Source organism: Euprymna scolopes, chromosome 46 (assembly GCF_053919585.1).
Source record: "Euprymna scolopes isolate OS-2025 chromosome 46, ASM5391958v1, whole genome shotgun sequence".
Taxonomy (NCBI): Eukaryota; Metazoa; Mollusca; class Cephalopoda; order Sepiida; family Sepiolidae; genus Euprymna; species Euprymna scolopes.
Window position 1 is genome coordinate 104,080,889 of NC_136527.1, and position 13,109 is coordinate 104,093,997.

The window sequence follows — 13,109 nt, forward strand, 5'->3', positions numbered from 1 at the left end:
TTGATCTCCCTTGCTTGTTATTGTTGGTTATTGGCTACGGAAACAAACATGGTTGTTTAGACAACCGAGTGTATAGTCATGACTAGATTTTTCTGAGTTAACACTGAGGCCCACAAGTGGTTAGTCTCTGTGCTGGTATTGCGATTGGCTAGCCATCACATGCAACCTTGCTCAGTGGCAGCATCCATGAATTGCCAACTAAGTTCTAACACCTGTTCCATCACGTCAATGTTGCTCCCTGTGTCTGTTTTACAAGTATTTTAATGGAATGTGCTCTCATGAACTCATTGGACTTGTATGTTATCGACATACATACTTCCAACCTGTTTTGCAACAAAATGCCACTCGTTCAATGTAGATGCCAGAAAGCCTTCAACTCTAATAGCTTCTTCCCTCAGACTGCTATATTTTGGAATTCCCTTACTTCTCTGACTATACTGACATGCAAAAGTTTAAAATCTTTTGCTCAATTTGAAAATCTTTGAAATGGAATATCTTTGAGACGGTAAGTAATAGTTTGTCTTCACTTGATCCTCTGTGATGCAGTAGTTTTCGTGTACACGACTCCTCACCCGAAACGATCTATCCATTAAGGATGTCCAACTGTTATTCCACACAAGATGGATCATCTACTTTGATAAACTTGAATAAAACAAGAGAATTGGCTTTACTGCTGCATCAGGTAACTCTCATCACTTAGACAAATGCCTTTGTTATCCGTTCGACCTCCTCGTGTAATGGAGGGCGTTTCACGGCCTAAACCTACTGTCAAGTAGTTGTAATTAGTTAGGCAAATGCTCTTTATTCGTTTTTGGCCTTTTATGAAAACATTGTAGGGCCTGAACCCACTTGCACCCACAAGGAAATTCTTGTCACCTTTTTATCCGTTCTGCAATTTTTTTCAAGTAGGACATTGCAGGGCTTGAACCCACTCTCACCAGGTAGTTTTCATCACTTAGAAAACCATTTCACCTGTTACTTCAGGTGGTTTTTTTTCTTGTTATTCATTGCCTGTTTGATGTAGCTTGCTTAGTAAATGCTCTTCACAAGCCTAGCACCCACTAAATATACTTTTTTTTCTTTTTTTTTTTTTTTTCTTCTGGATTATTCAGTCTGCCATTCTCATTTTGGTTGTGACATCCCCAGCATTTTGGACGTTACATTGAAAATATGACAATCAAGAGGCAGCAAGCTTTAAATTAAGATAAACCACAGAAATTTTTGTTTTTATACACAACTATGTGGTTTATTTCAAGGATTTATTTTTGGCATTTATAATTTAAATTCAAGTTTGGGCGTATGCCCTCCGCGATTCTTGCGTATATGACATAATCCAGAGGTCCAATTTTTACAAACTCTAAGCATTAAATTAGGCTGTATTTCAGTAATAACACATCAAATATTGTCTTCCAAGTGGTCTATTGTGTCTAGTATATCTCGAGGAAAATAATCTAATGGGATTAAATCACACAAACGATGTTCAGTTGACAGGTCCATTTTGGGATGCAGTAGAACCCCGAGATACGGCATGAAAAATTAGTAACAAAATACAGTACAGTATGTAATACACATGTATATAATGAAAAACAAACATTAAGATGGGGCAAATACCGTAACTAGGGGCCAAAAAAAACATTGTTTCTCCCCATCATAAACCTGAAAAAAACGTATCCTAGGGTTCTACTGTATTATTCATTCATCAAATGTTTTTTCTCAATTAATTGATCGTATCACTTGCTTGGGTGTCTCTTAGTTCATGGCCTCTAAAAAAAACCCCCACAAGCAACAAATATTGTCCGTATTCCATCACAATAACTCGATGCCGCCATTCAGTCTCGAAAGGATACCCTCTATAGGGGCAGCTGCACGTAAAATTGTGAAGCAAGAGTTGCGAAATCTCCAACCACACCTCTCCTGAATCGGCACTGTTTGAGTCCAGTGGCAAAGTCGAGGACGACCAGAAACAATCAAGCAGAGTACATACAGTACCTAGAAGTCCCAAATGGTCAGCCATTTAGTACTGACCAGGTTCAACGTTGCTTAACTTTGGTGATCCAGCGGGAACTGGTGTGTCAATGTGATTATGCCCTACACTCCACCACAATATCGTATATTTAATTTGACGTTTTTAATTTTGTTGTACGTGTATTGTGCTAACTTTAAGCATTCAATCCTATTATTATATAAGGTTTCAATCACAATTTGTCTGATTTCATCCGTCACTTGCTATTTGTCTCCTTTCGAAATATTTAACTACTTTTTTATTTTAGATAATAAATTCCCAACAACTAAAGTGGATGCCATGACCAGAAAATCGAAACTAAAACCTTGAGATCTTCAGTCTGATGTTCTACAAACTGATTTATTTTCTTATAAATAGAGCTTAAATCATTACCTTAACAAAACTATTATAGCTTTGACATGATTACTATTTTGTCGTTTCATACAATTGTTTTGATATTTTTTTTTTCTGATATTTTCTTGATATCTGATTATTTCTTTTCCCTCCCAGCTGTTATGTAACTTTTATCGTTCAGGTTTTTCTATTTTCTTAGTCTTTCGTTGTATCTTTGTATGATTTCACCGTTCCGTTGAACATAATGTTTCCAGATGTCTATTGATAATAATTATTTGTAATCAGCATCATTTTCAGCATGTCTTTGTTTCAAAATACTGCATGATTGTATCTTTTTTAAGCTTTTATTTCAAATGCTTTGTTGTGGTCTGCAAACAATTTTTTTTTTTTTTTTAACAAATTCTTGTATTTTTACAGATTTAATCATGAAAAAATGTAAAATATTAACGTAAACATTGCAATGTTTGAATTTTCAATGATATCTCTAAAGAAATCAAGTTTTGTTTTTGTTTTACTTATATTTTGATATAATTTAAAATCCATATAAACTTTTTTGTATTTTATTTCTGTTGAAAATTGTCACTTTGTTTATTTGCAGCATTATTAGTAGTATTAATAGTATTATTATTAGCATTATTATCACTATTGTTATTAGTAATAGTATTTGACTGATGACCAGATTATTCTGCTAAATAAATTTCTCATGCTTCACTACGCTTTTTTTTTTCTCTCTTGCTAAATATATCTGAGGCATTCTCACCATAACATCTGGGTTGTTAGATGATAATCGACTCTCCCATCAAGAACCAAATGACACCCTAGCTTCCACCCCATTCATAATGGGACCTACTTTAAAAATCAAAAAATGCTCTAATGAACTGTTGAATTATATTCTATTAAAACTTCCATCACTCTTTTTGCTTGTCCAGCCCATTCCTCTCTAGCTAGACACACACACACACAGACAACTCTCCTTTATGTAATAAATTCCTTAGGGGGAACGAGTCTGTATTTTCTTTCCCGATTAATACATAATAATGCATAAAAGATGAGCCCACCCCTTTTTGACAAAGCTTGGCCCAGTTGTCTTTCAGTGAATGCATTTTTTTTTCTAAATTTTAAATATGATTTGGGGCTGATCAAGACTATATCAACTTTTTGTAGTTTCTTTCTACTTTTGACTGGACATACAAACATATGTACATACAGACAACTGCCCTTTATATATTAGATTAATAACATGAATCTGCAAATATTCTGGTCATTAGTGAAAAAAAAATGTTTTGTTTTTATATGTACTGTATAAATGTTTTGTATTTTATTTCTCTTTTTTTCTCTTATTTACTTTGCATATTTGCATATAGAAGCATCGGATATTTTGGCCGACAAGCGCATGTTTTTAACTATATTTTTTATCAACCCTTCCTTGCACATATGGATATAAGTATCAAGGAAACTGTTTTCCATGAAACTGAGGCTTTAAGGTTTTCCTTAAAAAAAAGCCTGAATTTGGATTTCCCCATTTCACACATGCACATATATGCACACACATACTCTTACATATACATTTATATAAATCCACACAAATATTTATACACATACACATATATATATATATATATATATATAATATATATATATATATATATATATATATATATAATCTGAAACAGCTGCATGTTTAAGAGCTGATGATCCCTGTTTTTTTTTTTTTATTTAAGTTAGTTTTTTTTGCACTCCAATATAGTTGAATCCCTTTTTGTAATTGCAAATTTTCTAATGGTACGTTGACTTGTGCAAGTGCTATGTTGAACTTAGTATCCCTAGAAATTTAAACAGCATCTATTTTATATTATAAAATACACATCTTAAGACTAAAACACGTATGTAATTACTAGGGCTAGGACAACAGCATATTCTTTTCCTTGTTTTGACTCTCGGGTATATACCCATTGATATCTTATGTTTTTATGTAGAGTGATGTGATTCTCAGTTCATTGCATCTGATTGTGTGGGATATATACTCGAGAGTAAAAATAATGAAAAGAATATGCTGTTGTCATAGCCCTAGTAATGACTATATGACTAAGAAACATTTACGCATTTAGATATAGCTCTGTTGTATTGATATTGAGCATTGCCTTGAGAAAAAACTGCAAATCTAAATTATTTTAGAAATTGCATGTATTTTTACTAAGGGGTCAAAATAAATTAAATTAGAAACACAATTTCTCTACACACACACACACACACACACACACACACACACACAGAATTTGTCAGGCTTATGGAGGCATATGCCTGACGAATTCTCACGAGAATGAAACGCGGAATATTCTGTGTAGCTTAATTGCCATAGTTATTTTTATAACTTACTACCTAGCTCTACATACGTATTGAGCACTGAAGTAAATACTGAAAATTTACGCATAAAATTATATTTTCATATATTTATGATTAAATGAAGTAGTCACACACACACAAATATATTTCTTGTCATCCCAATATTGTCTTGAGTATGATATCTTTTTTTTTTCTCGCTGAATATTTTTGCCTGCTTCACACAAAAAAAAATTGCATGAATCTGCACCTCTTAACATTCTTCCATTAATATTTCTCGCAAGTGATAAGCATTATGTCTTGTTATTTCGCAGTTTGGAACAATTTCTGTTACTATATTGAAGCGGGTGGGCAACCTATGGTCCTCTTACCGCATGCGACCCGACAGCAACAACGTTCTTGCCTCTAATTAAAACGCAATCCTTTTCCGACATCCAAAACTCTTTCATAATTATAAATTTATATAATTGCTTTTTTACGGCTGCTTTACTGGTAAAAGGTTGTTTTAAGCGATCGGTTATATCTAGATAATTTTTAAAAATATCATTATGATTACTAATTTCTCCAGCTTGTTTGAATAATTGGATCCTGTTTTCTTATTGTTTTAGCACTACAAGTGACTTTTACATGTGTGTAATTCATAAGAAGCAGTATTAAGACCCTATAATTCTTAAATAGCTTGTTGGGTCTTGAAGCGTGGAGCCCCGACTTGTGGGATCTTGAAGCGTGGGTCCTCGGTAAATGTGAGCCCTCAACTTGTCGGATATTTAAACGTATGCCTTTGTTAAGCATGAGCCCTCGACTTTTAATGTATAAGATGATTTTGATAAATTCTCAATAAATATTGTATTTAATAACATTATATCCACTTTCATGGGATTCCATATACCTAGTAGGCTCAACTTTCTTTAAATCTTAATTTAAAACATTATTTTCTTTCTCATGAGATTCGTCAGGGGCCTGGCAAATGAATTAGCTTCAGGCCTTTTATTAACTTGAGCATTGTGTGAACGTCCCCTGTATATGATAAAGCAAATTAAGAATGTTTTTCTCTTTAAAAAGCCTTGGTAAGCAATTAGCTTTAATACTCTGATAATGAAATTGTCCTGCCCTTTATTTTGTTTATTTCTCATTCTTTGCTGCTACGTTGCATACATCGCTTTGTCAAAATGGACAACTTGTTTGCTATTTGTATCGTGATGCTGAGAATTATAAAACATTGCCTTATTCGCCTGATTCCTTAAAAATAATTTTGGTGCTCGTCTACAATTGGGCCTATAAAAACATTTTTTCAGAAAAATCTTTGATGTATGTACCTGTCATCTTCCAAAAATCATGTAAATCGATCAAATAGTTTTTTTTTTATTTAAGAAAATCAAATACTATGACACATTTTCTCGTAGAAAAACTTGCCGCCAATGATATGCTACTAGCGACACCTTTTGGGAATCACGAGAATGTAGGATTAACAAGGGTAGACAATCGACTTTTCACCCATTCAAGCAAACCAGTAGTTTCCAAGATATGAAGAAATGTTACTTTTAAAAAAGTGGGGGATTACTTTTCTATAATAATTTAACGTATAATGAGCACCCACTTTATGGCCACCTGTTTAAGAAAAAAGGGGATTCTGCTATCTTTTTTACGTGTCTCCCCCCCCCCCAAAGGTGTCGCTAGCAGCGTATCATTCAAAATAAACATGGCGTCAAGTTTTTCTCCGATATAATGTGCCATAATATTTTCAATAAAAATATAATATATAAAAATATAATATAAAGATATAATGTGCCATAATATTTCAATAAAAAAAAATACTTGATCGATTTGTGATTTTGGGAATGTGATATCTTCGTGCAGGGGCACGTACATACATCATAAAGATTTTTTTTGAAAAAAGAAAAAATTTATAGGCCCAATTGTAGATGAGCACCATAATTTTTTAAATTAAAGTCTTAATTGCCAGTTACCTCCCCTTTGCAAGCTGACCATGTTTTGCAATAAAATGAAAGCCTGGCATGATTACACATATGCATACACGATAAGAAAAATATCCATACATGATTTTATAATGTCTTGGCTCGTATTCTAAAATGATTGTTTTTCATGCTTCAAAACAAACAAAAAAATCTGTCTGGTATACGTACCCATGAAGAAACGAAAATATCATATTCCAAAAATTACTTAAATTGATCAAAATGTTCTATTTTTAAATGAAACCAAATTTTATGAGTAAGATTAATTCAATAATTTAAACTTGAGATTTATGTTGTAATACCTATAAATTACAATTAATCGCTGAGAAGTGATTTTCTTTATAAAAATAAAACTACTTGATAAATTTGATTTTTGGAATATATTTTGGTTTTGTCATGGTTACATGTAACGTACGGATTTTTCATTTATTTATTTTTTGATATAGGGAGAATTGTGGACAAGAAGCAAATATTTTCTATATTATTAGATAGCACTACTTGTGTATTGAGCACTGTTTGAGGTAAATACTTAAATATATATGCGCACACACGTACGTGTCTCTAAACAAATTTTCTAGAATGCGTACTAGTTTCTCTAAGGGACTAGCAGAGGGCACCTTTGTTATAATGGGAACAAGAGCAAAAAGAGAAAAGCTCTGAGTTTTATGTTGTCTGATACTGTCGGAAAACTTGAAGGGCTGATTCACACTCTTGTAAATAGGGAGTTCTGTTCCAACTCACTTGCTGGTATGATGTGTGTGCATTTTTGTTTTTTCCCCTCTACACAATTTCCACCATTTTCCTTTTTTTAAGCTACATTTTGTTTTCCTGTAGGTTTTACTTCACCTTATCCCTTTAAAAAAACAAAAAACAAACCTCAATTTCTGCAGGTTTCCATGCCTTCCTTTAACCCTAATCCGGCCTTTCTCATTTCAAGTGCTTTATATTTTTAAGCGTGCGTTCATTCTGGATTCCTTCTTCTCTTTCTACAAACTGTTCTTTCAGCAATCAATTTCTGTAAATAGAAAATCTCTGTACATGCTATGAATGATTTATATTTGAAACCGTGTTGGGCCAGCTCCATCAACCCTAACCCTCGCCACTGCATCTCTCACGAAAATCAACCAAGTCTAACAATTTGGTTTGATTTCGATACAAGAGCCTAGATTGGGCTCCACCTGGACTTTAACCGCCGTCATCAAGGGTTTTTTTCTTTGTCCACCACCAACACTTTTTCCAACCCTCTGGGGGAGCTGGAATAATTGCTTTGTAGACGACAAAGAGCGTGACCCAACGAGTACAGACATCTCTTGAGGATGGCTAGTCGGGAGTTAATTTTGCAGCATAAACCTAGTATGTTGTTTAAGATAAAGTGTTGCCATCAGACGTATCGGATGCAATGCACATAGTGTTGATGGAAGGTTTTCAATCACCTAATGTCTTTCACTCTCACATTCGGCTCCACATGGATTGGCCGAGATTCAATGGCATAAAGTAAGATCATTCGCACTCGCGCTTCGGCAATCTTTACTTTGATGCTGTGCTTTATCTGGAAATTATAGATATACAAGTGTCTAGTATCATCAGATTTTTTTTTTAACCTTGTTTTAAACGATTAAAAAACTTGTTATAATAATGTCTAATAAAGAATGGTTAAGCTGTAAGTTATTGGCAGCTGACTGATCTAGTTTCGGTGTTATTTTTGGAACATCAGTCAAAATGAAGGGTGATATATTTTTAAGACTCTTCAGTGCACTAATTTGATTCCAGGTGATTCAAAACACTGGGTATAATAATAGTAATATTTAAATGTAATGAGAACAAACATATTGCTGCCCAGTATCGGAACAGATTCTGGACTTCTTTCCTAACCCATGAGGAAAGATTAACACCTGCAAACAAGGGCAGGGAGCAGAAATGTTTAAATTTCTCCTTCCCCTTTCTCTGTTTCGCTAGTAAAAATCTTGTAATGCTAACCGCTAACTTTTCAGACCATCTCCATACTTTCTGCAACACTTCTCTTTTTGGTGTTTCTTTTTTTTCCCCTCTCTCACCAACTCAACAACTCCAGGTTTGTTTTTCTCTAACTTTTTGATTAACCCAGGTTTTTTTTTTCTGAGTTTTTTATACTCAACTTTGTTGTTTTTGTTTTTTGTTGTCGACCCCTCCACTCAGTGTGTCAATCCATTATCTCTAGTTATTACTAACTTGTGGTCTTGATTCTTTAGAGTTATTTCCCCTTTTTTATTGATAAGACGTAACTACTCTAACAACTAATTGGACCAACATCTTCAACATTATTTCTACCTCAGCTTTCACCATAAAAAAAGGTCTACACTCATTTTACAATTAGCTTTTTTAAAAAAGTTCAAAGAATTGCAGGAAGTCTTCAGATAGTAATACCTACTTATCAGTTTTGTATTGTTGTTCTATCGGCAGTAGTGGACGAATTGTCTCCCTTGCTGATTCTTTATTTTCAGGTGATTATTTAAAAATGTTTTATATATTAGTAGATAGAAAATCATCTGGGCTGACTTCAAATAATTTTTGAAAACAAATTTTTAAATGCATAATGTTTATATGATAGTGAATTCTCCCAGAACAATACAGACGTTGATGAGCAGTGACCCATTACTACATTAAAAAAAATACTTCTAAGAGATGTTGGTCTATTAATTCTTTGCCTCTCTTTTAACAAAAGTTGCGAATAACATTCAAGATAATAACAGTAGTACATGTCAAAAATATTTTGCAATTTTTTTAGATGAGGATCGATAATTCCTGTTATTTGGAATTTTATGGACTACTGCCTTAAAAAATGTGATTTAATGAGAAGGTTAAAAAAAAACCGGACATATATAGTTTAGGTCACATAATTTATACATCTTGAAAACTTCAGGAAGATAACTCATCATAATTACACACAATAACTCTCATTTAATGTATGCCGGTAAAACAAAAATGTCTTCACTCTTACGTTTTCTTAGAATGAGTATTTGTAGAAAATAGTTGATGCGAAATAAAATATTTAAGCTAATAAAATGGCATAAGGAACACACACACGCACACATATAATTAAATTACAAATGAATAACGCCAAATGTTACACAGATGAAGCATACAAATGTGCTTATATCTTTGTTAGATTTTAAAAATGTTTCCACTCTAAAATTTTCTTAAGTATATGTAGAAAATAATTGCTGCAAAATAAAATATTTTAGCTCATAAAATGGCAGAAGGAACTACAAATCAATAACGCCAAATGTTACACGGATGAAGCATACAAATGTGCTTGGATCTTTGTTGGATTTTGATAAGGCGTAATAAAGAAAATGTTGCTTTTTCTTCATTTTGATATATATATCTATTAATTTGGTTTAATACAAAAACAAAATCAATATTCTGGTGAAAAATCACTTCAACTCAGGCAAAGGGTTAAATTAATCCTAAAGTACTTAATATATTAACAGACTTTTTCTAACAACCCTCTAACCCGACGGTCAGCTACCAATGTTGGTTGACATCTATTGTTTTCACCGATACCTGCTCCAGTTGGCTACAAACCCTTCTTTCCTCTAGGACACTCCCTGTTGGCGAAGAGCCAAATTGCAGTTGATTTTGTCCCCTCCCTCTGCACATACAGTATTAAAAAAAAACTATCTTGTGTCATATGTCTTAGTTGTGAGGCAGAAGTGTGTATATATATATATTAGTTTGCTTTTATAGTAGGGACCAGTGAAAACATTTTTTCTTGATTTTCAATCACATTTAAGATCAAATTTATTATTGGTCTTAAATCATATTTTTAGTCTTGAAATAAAATTTTGGAAAAAATATTCACTTGTGAAATGTTCATCTATAATAACAAGATCTCAACCTTATGCACATTGAAATACTGGTTCAAATGTTTGATGGCACTGGAAATCAGAAGGCTGCCAAAGGTAACAACTAAAATAACAAATGAGAATGCTTAGCAAGGTGGGGTGGTTCTAGCCTGGCTTCCCCCCAGTCACATGAGTATTAGACGAAATCTGAAGGTTGGTATACTTGCAAATGTGCGCTAGTTTTTCAATCCGTACATGAACTTGTCTAACTTCTTGAAGATAAATGACTCCATTAAGAAAAACGAAAGATAAAATTAACTTTCAAGAATTTATCAAAAGGCTACTGAATCAAAACATGGAATGGTACAAAATTGCCTACAGGGGTTGGTGTGTCATAAGACAAACAGTCCGAACCCTAGTAATAATCATTCAAACATGGTTGCCAGTCATTCAAATTTTATTTTAACTTTAAAAGGTCAGTTTTAAAATGGCCATTACAATTTTAGTTCAAGACTAAAAATAGAATTTTAGATTAAAAATTAATATCGTTCAAAATCATACAAGACGATTTTAAACATTTCTATATATAATATGGTAAAATTACAGAATAGTTAACATTCGAGAACTTTTAAAAAACAATTTATATAAAAGGGATTAGAAGGAAGTGAATAAGAAAAACGGGTGACTCAAAGTCCGTCAGATAAAAATTTCACTTTTTTTTCCATAAAATAAAATGTTTCATTTTGAATTTATTTTTAGTACAAAAACATGAAATGTTTTTTTTTTTTTTTTTAATAGAAAAATAAAATAATTTTTATTAGACACTGTTTACAGCAGACTTTGAGTCACCTTTTCTTCTGATTCACTGGAAATTCTCTACCGAACTGAACTTGCCTAGTTTTAGTTGTGGAAACGATTTCAGATTTTTATTATTTTATCACCTTTTTGTTATACATGAATCTCTTATGCAACAATTTTGACCAGTTTTTTTTTAAGTTCTCAAATCTTTGCTATTCTGTACTTTTACTATAAAAAATAATTGTAGAAATTGTTTACATATGTTAATTCCAGGCGAGTTTGATAGGCGATTTCGTTCTAATGTATTTTATATGTGAATTTTTTTTTTTTGCGAATGTTAACTAATCTGTGGTTTTACCTGTAATATATATACACACACACATCGTTGCCTCGTTTTGATTTTCTAATTCCTTCACTCCAGCCATATTTTAACATGCCAAAATACCTGGTCTTCATATTCCATCTCTTTCTCTCATGAATCTTTTACTTTGGCTATTCGATATCTGAGAGCAATTGCCATTTTGTTTTTATTTTCTCTTAATTTTTTTTCTGTCCATCTTATGGAAGCGGCGTTGTCATTGTATCTTCCTGTTGGATCTTTTCAGACTATCCCGGCTTCTTCTGAGTAGAGAAACGCTGAATATATCCAGCTTTGCGTGATGTGTTATGGAGTTCCATGGTGAATCAGCTCTTTCTAATGTTTTGCCTCTTCTTCCTCTATGTCCACTATTCCTACAACCGATATACTACAATACTGCTTCTTGCAGTATTTCCCACCCACCCTAATTTTTTTTTTTCAAACAAAAAAAAAAGATAAATTAAAACTACCAATATATAAAAACAAAAAAAGTACAAAAAATAATTTTTTTTAATATTTAATTTAAATAAAAAAAAAACTGCTGAACTTGACTCTGTATAACTCTTTCTGTCTTCCCCTTGCACACACATTTTCTCTCTCTCTCTCTCTCTCTGATCTACCCTCTTTTTTTCTCAAATTTAATCCCCAGTTTCTCTGGATCTGATCCCTACCTTTTCCGTGCCCCACTTTTTCTGATCCCTTTTTTCTCTCTTGTAATACTAGTACACTCAGGGGAATAATTTCTTTTTTTTTTTTTTCATTTCACACTCTATAATGGGATTTGAAATGATATCTCTTCTGCTTGTATGTCGTCCGCATTAAAAATACTCTTATGGAATGCATATTAGTAACTGTCTTTTGAGGTTTAGTTACACATCTATAGGCATACACTAATAACACTATTCTATTTGCATAGAATTTAATACTAAAAAAAAACATTTTGAAAGTGCCAAAACACTACTAAAAGAAAACTAAACAGATTTTTTCTGTTTTTTGCTATTTTTCCAAAATGGCTTCTTATAATTGTTTGCTGAAAGGCGTAGAACGAAAGACTCTTTTTTTCGTTCAAACTCAAAACTTTAATCGTTCTTTCTCTTGTCTAAAAAAAAAAGAAAGAAATATGTATACCTTTTTTCTTTATTTTTTTTTTTTACCAGATTTATAACATTAAAGCATTCCTTCATATCTATCCCTACCCCCATCCCAATTTTTTTTCTATACTTTTCTTTCAGTACCCCCCGAAGAGTATTACACAGATGTCCGGAGGTGATATTGAATAATAAAAAAAAAATATGACCGGCACATATAACCAACTTTAGCCGCTGACCACCACCCTTCTCTCACCTCCATTGCTGCAGCCCGGGTTTTTCAAAATTGTGTGGATCTTTACATTTTTTTACTCATTTCTTGAAAGAGGAGGAAAGAAGAAAAAAAAACATTTTTGGGGATCCTAAAATAGT

The 13,109-nt window shown here is 32.8% G+C and overlaps 1 protein-coding gene across 2 annotated transcripts in view; it reads left to right on the forward strand.

Moving 5' to 3' along the window:
* The window catches only part of LOC145270752 (sarcoplasmic/endoplasmic reticulum calcium ATPase 1-like), a 225,956-nt gene extending 213,192 nt beyond the window's left edge, over positions 1-12,764 (forward strand). For both annotated transcript variants that reach the window (XM_080126351.1, XM_080126352.1), the window contains exon 25: positions 11,897-12,764. In XM_080126351.1, coding sequence (XP_079982477.1) covers positions 11,897-11,916 — 20 coding nt within the window. In that variant the 3' untranslated portion in view covers positions 11,917-12,764. The remainder of the gene's footprint in view (positions 1-11,896) is intronic.
* Positions 12,765-13,109: the final 345 nt, after the last annotated feature.